This window comes from Triturus cristatus, chromosome 9, assembly GCF_964204655.1.
Source record: "Triturus cristatus chromosome 9, aTriCri1.1, whole genome shotgun sequence".
NCBI classification, from domain to species: domain Eukaryota; kingdom Metazoa; phylum Chordata; class Amphibia; order Caudata; family Salamandridae; genus Triturus; species Triturus cristatus.
The window spans coordinates 1,208,558,763-1,208,574,180 of record NC_140592.1 but is presented as its reverse complement, the minus strand read 5'-3'; the positions used below and the strand labels follow the sequence as shown (position 1 = coordinate 1,208,574,180).

The 15,418-nt window shown below is 41.2% G+C and overlaps 1 protein-coding gene across 3 annotated transcripts in view; it reads left to right on the top strand.

The window, feature by feature from the left end:
* The window catches only part of FNTB (farnesyltransferase, CAAX box, subunit beta), a 155,613-nt gene that overhangs the window by 81,605 nt on the left and 58,590 nt on the right, over nucleotides 1-15,418 (top strand). For all 3 annotated transcript variants that reach the window (XM_085627226.1, XM_085627225.1, XM_085627224.1), the window contains 3 exons: nucleotides 10,522-10,605; nucleotides 12,147-12,233; nucleotides 12,917-13,046. In XM_085627226.1, the coding sequence (XP_085483352.1) occupies nucleotides 10,522-10,605; nucleotides 12,147-12,233; nucleotides 12,917-13,046 (301 nt within the window). The remainder of the gene's footprint in view (nucleotides 1-10,521; nucleotides 10,606-12,146; nucleotides 12,234-12,916; nucleotides 13,047-15,418) is intronic.

Genomic DNA, 15,418 nt, shown 5'->3' with positions numbered 1-15,418 from the left:
CGGATGTTCTCGCCTCAGTGCCTATTCTAATCATGGGTCCCACGCTGCAACTCTGGGCAATAGCTTGCTTAATCTCCACAACGGCCCCAACAGTGCTGGGATGCCTGGCCTTCACCATGGGGGTGCCCAGGAGTGGACACCTCGCATGGAAAGCCAGGAAGGGTTCCTTCAGCGGTATGAATACAGCGCTGAGATACCCGTAGTGGTGATCGGCGCTATATAAAAAACCATACATTTACATTACATAACCAGCATTCAGCACCTATAACAGCTAGGTCTTCAAAAAAAGTTTTAACTTGGCAAAAACAGAGCAGCATCGGAGATGGAATGGAAGTTGGTCCCATGTGGTAGGGGCAGTGTAGGAAAACGCTCTGCCACCATATCTCAAGGCACGGATGCGCGGTACGGTCAGTAGCACCTTGTTGCTCTTTCTTAACGTACCAAGAGGACAATAGTAGCGCTGTTTGTCCTTTAGGCACAAAGGAGCCTTACCCATCAACCCTTCGTGGGTAAGGTAACATATTTTAAAAACAGTGTGCTTTCTGACCAGAAGCCAGTGAAGAGCTATGAGGATGGGAGCAGAGGGAGAGCCTGCCAGGAGGTTACAAAATAGGCAGGCAGACGTATTTTACACCACCTGGAGTTTAGACAGCAGGGTGTCATTAACTGCCATAAATGAAGCATTGCTCCAGTCAAGGCGGCTGATGAGCAGATCCTCGACCTGCGTTTTCCTTGCAGATGATGGTAGCCAAGGAAAGAGAGTTTCCTCAATAGCCGCATTGTAGCAATGCAAGTCTTGCTAACTGGGGCTAGATGACTTTTCATAGACTGCTCCTGGTGTGATTTGCCACTCAGATGTTTTGCAGCTTTCCTTGGGGAGGGAGCTAATCCTAATTTGGGAGACCACCAGTCAGGAGACCACAGGTGGTGTTTTCTTTGCAGAACAGCAGAATTTCCGTTTTTTCGCTGTTCAGCTGAATACCATTCTTTGACATCCAAGCGGCAACACTCTTCATACATTCCTGGAATTGGTGCTTTGATCAGTCTATGTCCTAGCCCAGCGAGATGATCAACTGGGTATCGTCCGCATATGAAATTACATCAATACCACATGATTTGACAATCTGAGCCAAAGGAGCTACTTTACTTCAAAATACGTCTCCAGCTGATTGACAGCAATTTGGAATTCAAGTAATACTTCATCTTTACTACAAACATATTCAGACAAATGATCAAATATACTTTGACCTTGCACTCCAAGATAATATCAAAGTATGTTCCTTTTTCGATCGGGCTCAAACTTTAACCCACCACTTGCACCCAAATAGGTATCGAAGGACCGATACCATAAACGCCATATGAGTGAAGGGTCTCCAGCTTCTGGCAGAAAGGGATTTGGCAGTATCACAGCCTTCATATGAAAGATGAATGCCAATAACTACTTCCACAACTAAAGCGCAAACTTCTGAAAATAAAACAAATTACACAAAAGTAGCCGGAGCAAATATAAATGAATAAAAAAAAAAATGTGTATATATATATCTGGGTATGCATATATCTAGATATAGAGGTGTGTGTGTGTGTGTGTGTGTGTGTGTGTATATATATATATATATATATATATATATATATATATATATATATATGGATTGATGTATAGATATGTGTATGTCTACTTAGTCTCTTAGCATGCCAATTGCTGTTGACACCATAACTAGTAGATGGCGCTTTGGCATCAAGTGTACACGTTGAAACCTTAGGCACACTTAGACCAATCTGCCCACAGGAACCAGTAAATGGCGCTGTGGTGTCAAGCCTGCCTGTTAAAACTGCAAACCCACTAGAATCTGCTCATATCGCCCTTCAAGAACTGGAAATAGCCAGCGATCAGGAAAAGGCTTTCCAGTGCATGAACATTCCCTCAAAGACTCCATGCACGTGAACCTAAATGGAGAAGTAGAAATTAACAGAAAGAAAGCTCGTGCAGACGGCTGTTAAACTGAGGGGCTCTCACTCAGGCAGGCGGAAGAGGTATGAGAAAGTCTTTTAAAACACAATGCAGCCAGTGTCAACAAAATTTGCTTTGCTCACAATATCCACTTGCAGCTGGGGAACTGCATAGTCTGTATAATGCAGGATGGTCCCTGGGCCCATACAATGAAGTGAACACAGTACTTGAAAATAGGTCAAACCAGGTCCAACATTGTTCAAAAACAGCTTGTTGCCTAGTTGTAGAAAATAAGCTTCATCCACTTGTAGTTTTTCAATTGATGAGTTTATTATTTAGCAGTAGAGTCAGAGCGAGAGGTACAAGGGCCAGGAGAGCTCCATCAACTGCCTCCAGATTCAATAATCCACAACTAACATTCCACATAAGAACATAGGGAAATTAATGGCAACACACATAACAAACCCATCTTAAACATATATTCGGAAAGTAAGAAAGGGCAGAGAGCCAATGCCATGGGCTCTGACATACATTTTAACCATGATAGTCCGGTAAGCAACTTCCACCGTCTTTCTTCAGCCATAGTCTTCTCTCCCCTTCTTCCATGGACCCCATATTTGATCAAATTTACATGAACAGCCTCTTGCCTGATGTACTTATTCTTGTGCCCCCCATACACTAATCTAAACCTTCTCTCATTAACGCATGGTTGGTATAGTGGACGCCCCCTGGGTTTCACGATATCCCAGCGATCCACCATCAGGGCTAGGTTACAGAACAGTAGGCAAACTGGTCCACGGTCTGTTCACCCCAGATTCCCAGTGTAACCAATAGAGGTGTGAGTCTCACCTCCTCGCCCAGGGTGTCAGACAGTGCCTCAACTTTTCTATGCAATCTTAACTGCAACCTTGATTGCATCAGGTAGCAAACAGGTTCTGGACCTTTGGCTGTTTGTCAGTTCCCTGCTCTACCCGGGATTGAACGGTAGCTGATGCAGGTGTGGGTCCATTCAATAAAAGGACTTACCGAAATGAATCATGCCTCCTGATATTCCTTGATTTATCGGCTGCCTTTGATAGCGTCAAACATGATAATCTATTGAACTTACTGGAACAAAGGATTGGCCTATCCGGTGTCGTACTTCAATGGTTCGCTTTCTTCCTCCAAAACAGATCCCTAAGAGTCAAAATGAATCAATCGCTGTCTAAATCCCATGCGATCACGCTTGGCATTCCTCAAGGCTCTGCTTTTTCTCCCATTCTATTTAACCTATTCCTTGAACCACTGACTTGCCTCCTAAAATCTTCCAAATCCAATACCACATGTACGCTGATGACACTCGGCTGTATCTCAAAATCTAAGAAAAACAAAAAGGGGGAGTAGAGAGGTACCACTCAACCTGAGTGGTGGAGGTGGATACGTCCTCCCAAGATTCAGTCAATAAACATAGTGATCCACCCACAGATGTATAAGTAAGTCAAAATTTCCCCAGATAAAGTGTAGACCCCCACAATGGTGGAAAGTACACACTAGTTGTTTAAATACCCCTCACACACCAAAAGGGCCCTTGGTGTCATGCTTCATCATAGGGGTCTTCCCGCCCCTCTACGGGACGGGGCGTGCTACGACCTACGTGTACGTGGGAGCACTGGTTTTGTGAGACAACTATGTGTTTTAGTAGGGTGTGTGAGGAAGGGTCGGGGGTGAATTGAGAAAGTGAGATAAAAAATACCTGGCTCGTCGGTCTAAAAGATTTTAATATACCTATGAGCTGGTATTAATAAAAAGTGGGGGGAGGAGGTGTGTATGCCTCAATGAGCTGTGCCTCCTATGTCTGCCGACATGTTTCGAAGCTCCCCAAGCTTCTTCTTTAGGACCATAAGGATCCCTCCCTAAACTCACAGTGCTGTGTAATAACGTGAATAAAGTGTAGTGTAAAAGAAAAAAAGTTTTTTATATAAAGAATGTATATATTGACTAAATGGGTCTTCACGGCCAATATACCTGGAAAAAAACACATAAATGGGGAAAGAATAAAGACATTTGTCCTCTGCTTAGATGTAAGTACCATCGTGAGCATTCAGTGACCTGAAAAAAAGTGATAGAATAATCTACTTTTATCATTGGTCAGCTTGCGTGACGTGTCTCAGTGCGACGTGGGGCAAGCAGTAGTACATTGATAGCCACAATACACAACAAAAACACACATAAAACATAAAACACACACTCTAAAAAATCTAGAACAATACACCAATATTCTGTCCAATATCTCTATGATGGCTCTTAGTTTGTGGTAGGACAAAAAAGGGGGTAGACATACTTGATTCCTGTAATATCAACAGCGTCATGAGCCTAATGCACGGGTCGTAGGAGTGCCTGATAGGCTATCCGAGAAAAGAAAGTGGACGAAGTACTTGCCTCTGGATTTGATCAAAAAGTTGTAAGTCAAAGTTCCCATGGTTACGTGGTTTTCTATCTCGGCTGTGCCGTACTTACAACTCCCGGGTTCGCTGCCCTCCTAAATACGACCTCACCGTGTGGCTCCGTAGGACAAGTGAGTCCATGGTGAAGGTCCGTTTAAATACCGTGTAGAACCGGTATCGTTAATTGATACTGGCGCGAAAGGAAGTTAGTGGAGCTTGCCGGCAGGGTTACGCTCATTCTGCCAGTGATGACCCGGAACCGGAAGTGTCCGGGTTCGCTTGTGGGAGATAAATAAATAAAGTGAACATATGGGAAAAGCCCATTGCGGGGAGGTGCCATACTCATATGTATGACAATTAAGAAAAAGGACTCTTGTCACCCCAATCGATGTAACCATGAACGACAGAACCGGAAATAATATGGTTTTGTCGATCGGCGAGTAAAGTGAGAAATACCCCAATCAGGTATGGAAGGATATATTTATCCTGGGTCAGAGACAAAGTTCTAGTAAGTAACGCTATACATGGGTATTGAAATTACGTGGATTAGCCCACAATGGGAAGCGGAGGAGGAGTGAAAATGTAGGAGCCATACAATATGGTATAATTATAAATTACCAGATTCATGATGGGAAACAAAAAGAAATATGTATTCTAGATGATTCCAGGGAAAGGATAGCTTGCTCCGTAGGAAGAGGGGGTTTATTGCGGGTGTGCAAGGTAGCGCCCAAAACAAAAAAATGTTTGTAATGACAGGAGCATGTATTCCCCGGATTACATTATAGGGATAATTTTTGAGGAGAAAGATTGCGATGGTTTGAGCCAGGGAGCTAGTTTATACAAAAGCTCAGATTGTCAAGATAGAAGGATGACAGAGGCTCGAAATCCTACTAGATTACTAATGTCTTTTTTCAAAACTGAACAAAAAAGATTTATCTGCATAGGGAAGTCATTGGTACATGCCTACCCAAAGTTGGTTCAATGGAGCGTTTTACTTCAAGAAGTATATATGCGGGCATATGGACTAATGTTCTCATAATTTACACAGTAGGTCGGCCTTATATGTGACAAAGATAGCAAATTTGAATGATAGTGTTATTCCAATTACACAAAAATTTCTAATGTTCATCGATGGAATTGGTTCCATGGGATCTCATCGTTAAGTCCCAGGATGTGTGTTCCCAAACGGAACACCCAACGTTGTTCCTTCTCGAAAAGGCCGTTTTCTCCTTCCAGTCGCTCTATCACTGTCCATTTTAGATCTTCCACTCCGTGTGTTGTGGTTAGGTAGTGGTTGGACATCTTTGTTGTGCTTCTACCACACCTAATATTACTTCGGTGTTCCCCAATGCGTACTTTCACCGCTCTGGTAGTCATACCTACATATTCTAGCCCACAGGGGCAGGTGATTAGGTATATTACATTTCTGCTGTTACAGTTGGTGAAACTCCTCTGGTCCCATTCGCTGCCATTCCTGAACTGCAATTACCGCATGGGTAATGTCCCTGTACAGGGGGTAGTGTGCATTCAGATACGGTCCTTTGTATTCGCCTTGGTCTTGTCCAGACGAGCATATCTCTCAAGTTTTTACCCCTCCTGTGCGCGAACATTGGTTTTGTGATGTTGAGATTGCAACTGTTCAGGAGACGCCAGTGCTCGTCTGGACAAGACCAAGGCGAATACAAAGGACCGTATCTGAATGCACACTACCCCCTGTACAGGGACATTACCCATGCGGTAATTGCAGTACATGTCATCTTACAAACAAGAGTACACACATCAAGTTCAGGAATGGCAGCGAATGGGACCAGAGGAGTAACACTGTATCATTCAAATTTGCTATCTTTGTCACATATAAGGCCGACCTACTGTGTAAATTATGAGAACATTAGTCCATATGCCCGCATATATACTTCTTGAAGTAAAACGCTCCATTGAACCAACTTTGGGTAGGCATGTACCAATGACTTCCCTATGCAGATAAATCTTTTTTGTTCAGTTTTGAAAAAAGACATTAGTAATCTAGTAGGATTGCGAGCCTCTATCATCCTTCTATCTTGACAATCTGAGCTTTTGTATAAACTAGCTCCCTGGCTCAAACCATCGCAATCTTTCTCCTCAAAAATTATCCCTATAATGTAATCCGGGGAATACATGCTCCTGTCATTACAAAATTTTTTTTGTTTTGGGCGCTACCTTGCACACCCGCAATAAACCCCCTCTTCCTACGGAGCAAGCTATCCTTTCCCTGGAATCATCTAGAATACATATTTCTTTTTGTTTCCCATCATGAATCTGGTAATTTATAATTATACCATATTGTATGGCCCCTACATTTTCACTCCTCCTCCGCTTCCCATTGTGGGCTAATCCACGTAATTTCAATACCCATGTATAGCGTTACTTACTAGAACTTTGTCTCTGACCCAGGATAAATATACCCTTCCATACCTCATTGGGGTATTTCTCACTTTACTCGCCGATCGACAAAACCATATTATTTCCGGTTCTGTCGTTCATGGTTACATCGATTGGGGTGACAAGAGTCCTTTTTCTTAATTGTCATACATATGAGTATGGCACCTCCCCGCAATGGGCTTTTCCCATATGTTCACTTTATTTATTTATTTCCCACACGCGAACCCGGACACTTCCGGTTCCGGGTCATCACTGGCAGAATGAGTGTAACCCTGCCGGCAAGCTCCACTAACTTCCTTTCGCGCCAGTATCAATTAACGATACCGGCTTTACACGGTATTTAAACGGACCTTCACCATGGACTCACTTGTCCTACGGAGCCACACGGTGAGGTCGTATTTAGGAGGGCAGCGAACCCGGGAGTTGTAAGTACGGCACAGCCGAGATAGAAAACCACGTAACCATGGGAACTTTGACTTACAACTTTTTGATCAAATCCAGAGGCAAGTACTTTGTCCACTTTCTTTTCTCAGATAGCCTATCAGGCACTCCTACGACCCGTGCATTAGGCTCATGACGCTGTTGATATTACAGGAATCAAGTATGTATACCCCCTTTTTTGTCCTACCACAAACTAAGAGCCATCATAGAGATATTGGACAGAATATTGGTGTATTGTTCTAGATTTTTTAGAGTGTGTGTTTTATGTTTTATGTGTGTTTTTGTTGTGTATTGTGGCTATCAATGTACTACTGCTTGCCCCACGTCGCACTGAGACACGTCACGTAAGCTGACTAATGATAAAAGTAGATTATTCTATCACTTTTTTTCAGGTCACTGAATGCTCTCGATGGTACTTACATCTAAGCAGAGGACAAATGTCTTTATTCTTTCCCCATTTATGTGTTTTTTTCCAGGTATATTGGCCGTGAAGACCCATTTAGGCAATATATACATTCTTTATATAAAAAACTTTTTTTCTTTTACACTACACTTTATTCACGTTATTACACAGCACTGTGAGTTTAGGGAGGGATCCTTATGGTCCTGAAGAAGAAGCTTGGGGAGCTTCGAAACATGTCGGCAGACATAGGAGGCACAGCTCGTTGAGGCATACACACCTCCTCCCCCCCACTTTTTATTAATACCAGCTCATAGGTATATTAAAATCTTTTAGACCGACGAGCCAGGTATTTTTTATCTCACTTTCTCAATTCACCCCCGACCCTTCCTCTCACACCCTACTAAAACACATAGTTGTCTCACAAAACCAGTGCTCCCACGTACACGTAGGTCGTAGCACGCCCCGTCCCGTAGAGGGGCGGGAAGACCCCTATGATGAAGCATGACACCAAGGGCCCTTTTGGTGTGTGAGGGGTATTTAAACAACTAGTGTGTACTTTCCACCATTGTGGGGGTCTACACTTTATCTGGGGAAATTTTGACTTACTTATACATCTGTGGGTGGATCACTATGTATCTCAAAATCGCCTCCCCAGAGGACATCATATCCCTCAATTCCATTTTTTCAAAACACACACCTGTGGCTCACGGTTAACCATCTCAAACTCATCCCTGCCAAAACCGAATGTCTTCTCATCTCCCCACCGAAACACAGCCCAAAAATTGATCTTTGGTTGAATCATCTTACAGCCCTCAAATGCTCTCCCCTCATCATAGACTCCACTAGATCTCTAGGTATCACATTAAACAAACACCTAAATAGGCAGGATCACATCAGTGCAGCCACTATAGGAGCGAATAATCAACTAAGCATTTTGCGAAACTTAAACCCTATCTACCAGAGGAAGACCTATAACAAACGGTTCAAGCCCTAGTATTACCCTGGCTGGATTATGGTAGTGCCACACTATGTGGCCTACCTCGATGCAAACTGGCCCCTCCTAAGAGAGAGCATCCCTCAACGTGGCAGCCAGACTTGTCCTTGGAACAAAAAGAAACGCACATCTCACCGGATCTAAAATCATTACACTGGCTACCGTACGAGGCAAGGATCCAGCTGAAAATTGCCTGCATGACTCATAAGGCTTTACACTTCAATACCCCATCTACCTGGCTCAAAAGCTAGAAAAATCAAGGGGCAGCAGAAACTCACGAAGCGCGCTCACCTTGCTTCTGAAACCCCAATGTACTCACAAAAAGAAAACGGGTGCCGGAGCATTCTCGGCTATTGCACCCAAGATATGGATCTCTCTACCACCGAAAATTCGCCTAATATCCTCTACCTCCGCCTTCAAAAAAGAAGCCAAATTTTTTCTACTGAAAATGTTTTTACCTTAAGACAATATACCGGTCTCACTGATAATGTATCGTCCGCATACTCCTATGGGGATTATCCCCTCCTATTACGGTCTTTATTCTAGACGAATCGGTGTTATACTATTATACTTTATAATCTGTTTGATTCTCACACATGTATTTCCTGTTTTTTGTGTTTTGTCAGACCAAATGTTACACTAGACCCTGTCATGTAAAGCGCTCAGATACCCACTAGAGTCATGTTCGCGCTATACAAAACTTTATAAATAAATAAAATAAAGAAATCTTTCAACTCTACATGGCTCCAGTATTCACTGATGTGTTTGCAGTGTGTGATTTTTAATCGCTGAACTACAGTCCTCTGCATACACGGGTGATTGTTATGTGCGGTGATGCAATTAATACATACACACTTGCTCTATAAAAGATCTTGGCGCAAGCGTTGCTGCTCAACCAAGCGATGCAGGTAACCATTCCTGTCTGAACAAGCATGTCCTCGGAGAGGATGTAGCCTCACGGCTAGAGCGGTCTACCTCGAAGCTGGGGAACCGGGTTCGAATCTCGGCAGCGACGCTCAACATCCTGTGATTCTGGGCAAATCACTTAATCTCCCCGTGCCTAACAAAAATGAATGTGTCCATTTGTAACGAAACTAGTACTCATGTAAAGCTCTCTGATACCCGATTTTTCGGGTCTAGTTCGCGCTATATAAAAGTCTTTAACAAAAAAAAAATATATATATATATATATATATATATATATATATATATATATATATTATAATATAAATGTCCCCTTCTTCCACCCTACCCTTAAATGGGGATGTAGAGGGGTGCTCTGGCTGCAACCACATTTCCTTTCAAATGTAAATAACGAGTAAACCTCTCGACTCATGCTTTCTTCAGAGGATTTTTTTAAAATCTAATGTCTCTTGGCCTGGGAATTACTTCCCAGCGATTGAAACTAGGGATTGTAATAATTCCAGAGGAGGTAAAATTGTGTTAATTTTCAAGGCCAGTGCCCGGTTGCTTTACAAATGTGTAGTCCATCAATTTGTGGGAATTGGAATACCCACATAAGAGTAATTCAGATAGTGAATAATTCCAAAGATGTTCAAGTTGCTGAAGGAATGTTAGTCATGTTTGGGTGTCAAGATGGACCTGCTTCCTCTTATCTCCAAAGCAACCAGCGCTCCCTTCTTACATAGTTGTAGGAGAACACGTAAGCCTCATTTTTATGATTACACATCAAAAGAGTTTGAGATCTAAAGTGACTATCTAATTGCAGACGGCACATATGTTAATTTACTTTATGTTTCGCTCTACGTATTTAAAAAATATATATATATATTGTATAAGGATAAAGGCTATTACTTGAAGCTTGCCCCATCCTTGGTATTGTAGAAGTTGATCGTCCACTAGAGCCTAAATGTGTTATTTTTCTGTTTTTCAGGGAAAAGCTTTTGGAGTTCTTGTTGGCGCTGAAACAACGAAATGGCTCTTTTCTCATGCACGTCGGTGGTGAAGTTGATGTTCGGTTAGTTCTGACTATATATTTTCACACAGACCAGTAATGTGCCAGTTTAAGATGTCTAATGTTTAGTTTGTCGTGAGTACATTTTCATAATCTCAGCTGTTACCCCCAAGCTTCCTGCATTGGTTGGGACTGTTTGTGGGTATTGCTTTGTTGGTTGGCCTTGTAGTACACTCGCGTAATGCTGTCGATATCAGAGCACTTATCTGTGACTGTGCAACTTTAGCCTCATGAGGAGTAAATCCTACCTCACGTTTGTGAACTCATTCACATCTTGAACCCTGGAATGTCTTTATATGCTTTGATGCAATTTTCTTCCTTTCTTTGAGCATGCAATACATACATGTCTGGATGTAAAACTAGATTTGTGAAGTTGTCTGGTGTATAATGTTTGGCAAGGTATACAGTTGCCCTACTCAAAAACTTGTAGAAATCTATGCTGCCTGGCATTTGAATAAAACAATTTTTTTATTCAAATTGTGGAAACCTTGTCGGCATCTTCTAATAGTTGGAGAGCCATATAAAAGAGGGCACGAATAACGTATCAACTCTCACTACAAGTTGATCACCTTTACTCTGTCTCACTAAGTCTATTGCACTCGTTCACCTTATGCATATAAAGGCACCCAGCACTATTCTTAAGTGATATGGGTATTGGTCTCCCTAACTTTGTATAATGTTGCCTTCTTTAAAGTATGCCTTCTAATGTTTGTTTTTTACAATATAACAAAAAACATGAACATCAAGAGGTTGTGAATCGTGAAGAGCCACGGGTGGCCTCTAAAGTTTATTGAATGGCAAAATGCACCATTTTATATTGAAATTCGATGAGGCCTAAAAACAGATGGAAGCTTAAACTTTTTGTTGTACAGTCTTTATTGTGAGATGGGTATGTTTATGCTGCAATAATTCATGCCAAAGATAGCCAGGAGGAGCTAAGGTGAAATTTTACGAATCAAAAATGCTTTAATGCTGGTTACTTTCTAGCTCACTGGATTATATTTTTCAAAACTCAACATTTAAAGACTTAGTAACAATACAGAAATGAATACGGTATAATTAAGACTTGCATAATATCTGTGGAACTATAAGCTTTTGAGTGGTTTGGTTTCCGTCACAAGTTTTGATGTTTTAGCTGAGAGAATCCGAAATGCTGGCAGGTTGATTGGTCTCTTCTCCCCTTTGCTTCAGCACAGTTAGAACTGATGGCTGCAATGTCCGTGACTTGGATTATCCTTAAGGTTCACATGTGATGTTGACCTTCTTTCGCTCCATTATTTTACCTGTGTGCACTAGATAAAAAAATATGGTCCTGTGATCAGTGCCAATTGCACCATTGAGCAGAATGCAAAGTAAAATAATTCTAATTGTTTAGAGCATCTCATCTATACAAATCACACTTGGCTTCTTAGTAAAACTGTTATGCTTGGTTTAGCTGACCTAATTTATTGGCTACTTTTCATTAAATGGTCTGTGACTTCATAAAGTAATACTGGGGTGAAAAAGTAAGTGAATTCTGATTTGTCTATTTTTTTTATTCTTAGGAGCGCTTATTGTGCTGCATCAGTGGCTTCTTTAACGAATATCATTACCCCTACTTTATTTGAAGGCACACCTGAGTGGATTTTGAGGTAAGGTAATTATAGGGTTTGATGTATATTTGTTATTGGTGCCACTTGGGAATTAGAGGCCCATGTGATGCAACAGCTTCCACTGCGTCTAGATCTACAACCGTTTGGAGGTCATGTGATGAATATTCTTTGTCTCAAACCATAAGCCAATTAGTCCAGTCGTGTCCCATGTTTAACTGACTACACCTAAGGATTACTTCATCGTGTTATGAAACAAATGCAATTTTTTGGGACAAATTAAGACACCTGTACATTTTAGTGTATTTTTTATTCCTACTTTTAATAAGGCGAAGTTTATTGGTCCTTCAGTATTAATGATTGAAGAAGTTATTCCACTGAAAATATGATGATAGTAAGAGTGAGACATTGAGCAAGGTGTTTGAGATAATGGAATAGTCTTTCCTACTAAAGCTGGAAAAGTTCAATGAAAATCTTCAACCTCCTGCGGGAAAAATGACTGAAAACTACATTTTAAGGGATTTTTCTTTTTATATGGTTTGACTATTATGGACTGCATTTCTCCTGAGAAAAGAGCAATTAACCAGCAACAACGCTTGCTCTGTTAAGATAACATTATTTATTTGGGGTGAAATTTCTATGAAGTTTTCATTATGTCCATTTAACCATTTTGTGGTCCAAAGTGCAGATAGTAATTCAGTTTTATACCCTGGTCTTTAAACAAGGTGCCAGAACTGGGAGGGTGGATTAGGAGGTGTCCCTGGGATGGAAGCACACGGAGGTTACACGTTCTGTGGATTTGCAGCACTGGTCATCCTAAAGAAAGAACGACTGTTGGATCTTAAATGTTTGCTGGTAGGTGTATTTAGATTATACAGTATTTTTGTGTGTTTTTTTTATTTATTTTTTAATTGTATTTGTCTTTATTAGGAGCACTACTGCCGCAATACCAAAACAAATGTAGGCCGTGTTCGTTAGTAGTTGTTCGCAAGTATATAAACAGGTGTTGCTCTCACTGTATATCCTCTACTAGCAACTGGTTTGAGATTAGAAAAAAACATCCTACTTCGCTTTTAATGATGTTGGTTTTCTGGGTCACTTCTCTTCTCTGCCCAGAGGACTGCAACAGTATTCTCTTTTAAAGCTTCTTCTATAGCTTTCTTCCCTTTCAACCCTGAGCACCTCTGTTGGAAGCCAATATCCCTAAATATGCTTGCCTACACTGTACCCATTTTTGGTCCCTAATAAGAAGAAAGGGATTTAATTTATTTTGTATATAGTTCTTGCTGTCTCCGCTTTTGTGGTGGTGTCACTGTAAACTATTTTCCACCTTTCTGGTATTAAATTTTGCGATCTTATTTAATCCTGTCAGTGTTTAAAAAATCAGGTGGGGTCACTATTTGTTCTATTTATTGTTTGAACTTTTTTGAAATAATTTCCTAGTTATTTCATTGATTAAAGAAATGGTATCCATTTAACAGAGCTGCAACTTAACTGATGTAGATATATTTTGTACATGTACCTACATGCTTGATGGCTATTAATCAAATCCATACACATTGAAGGGTGCTATTAACAACAGAGTGGTATATGTTTGATAAATCACATTGATTATAAGCTTTCATAAAAAACTACAGTTTAAGGATAAATGAAGATTGTGCTATTTGTATTGTAGTTAGTAAAAGGATGGTGGGGGGTGGACTGTCCACTTCTGCATCGTACGGATCTTCTTTGATAGTCACAAACATCAGAATAATTCCTCACTCCATGCAGGCACCCATAGACCCAAAGCACGGTCTGTCTGATGGTCAGATGTTGCGAAGCACCCATGAAAAGCATATTGCAGGCAAGACTTTCTGTGAGGAAGTAGTTTAGAAAACCTGTCTCAAAACTACATTGTAGTATCCATCCCACAACTGCTGCCTGCTTGTCTAACTAATGAGAAAAAGTGTAGTTTAATAGGATTGCGTTGTAAGTTTTCTTAATTTTTTTAGTTTATTAAATAGAATCTGTCCCAGGCACTACCCATAATGCTTTGACTGGCAGTTGCCACACAGTCAGTTCTGTTTTCTAGCTCGTTTGAGTTTAGAATTCTCTTTATTTCACCTGCTATCTTTTACATCTCACAAGCAAACAAACATTTCTCTTCCTTTTCTGGAGACTTTTTTCCAATCGGAATGTCTTCTCTGTTTCACATTTTAAGTACCCTGCCTGTTGGAGAAAAAAAGCTTCTTCAGACAAGATTGGTGTGTTTTTTTTCCTCTCATTCTGTAAATGATTATGGCTTTTGTAAAAAGAAAAAAAAATCAAAAAGGAACCTTGGGGTTCAAAATAGAGTAAGACTCCATGGCAGATTGGAAGATTTGACAATGAAGGAGAATAAAAGATCTATCAAGCCCAGCAGGGATCAAAATATTTTCACTGGGGAGATTACTCCACCCCACAAGCCTTCACAGGTAAGGATCTACGGAGAGAATGTCACAGAAAGGTGGTGTAACTGAAATACTGCTTCAGCATTGTCGTTCTTGCTAGTAATATATACAGTTGTGATCTATGACCTTGGCATCCCTGTTGAAAACCTCAGCACTAAAAGGCTTGCCATCCAAGATGATGATGCTCCTCCACCATCCTCACTGCTCCAGCAAGTCTTTGACATCCAAGTGCTCAAATTATGCAATGGTTTTGCCCGTGCTGCTGACAAACTCCTAATGCACAACAGCGTCTCCTTTGACATCAATTCATAAAATCCTTTCAACGTCCCACATTCTTCATTGGCTGAGCTACCACTGTCATGGCACTTTTCAACGTCTCTGGGATTGTCGTCTATGTTTTCAGCTTAGAATTTCTTTCCAGAGCCTCATACAGCTAGGAAAAAACATAGGATATTTCTAGCGGCAGAGACTTTTTATCATCCCTGTTGAAGACCCACTGCAGCCTCATAATCTCCTTCTATCTCAGAGATTTGTTTCACAGCAAATATCACTGTTGCCTACACGAAAATTGCAGCTGTCACCTCAAAGATCTCCAGGTGATCATGTTTTTCCTCAAACTCCTAAGACGGCCAATGTCACTGCCCTCCTAAGGCTTTACAGGCAAGACATTTGGGGTAGTCTCAAGTGTATTATGAAAGACCTCCTAAAACATTGTATGCAGGACTTCGAAGAGATGATACTAGAAGGCTATCTTTACTCAGTACCATTTTAGAGTCTGACTTGTCAGCGTGTTGC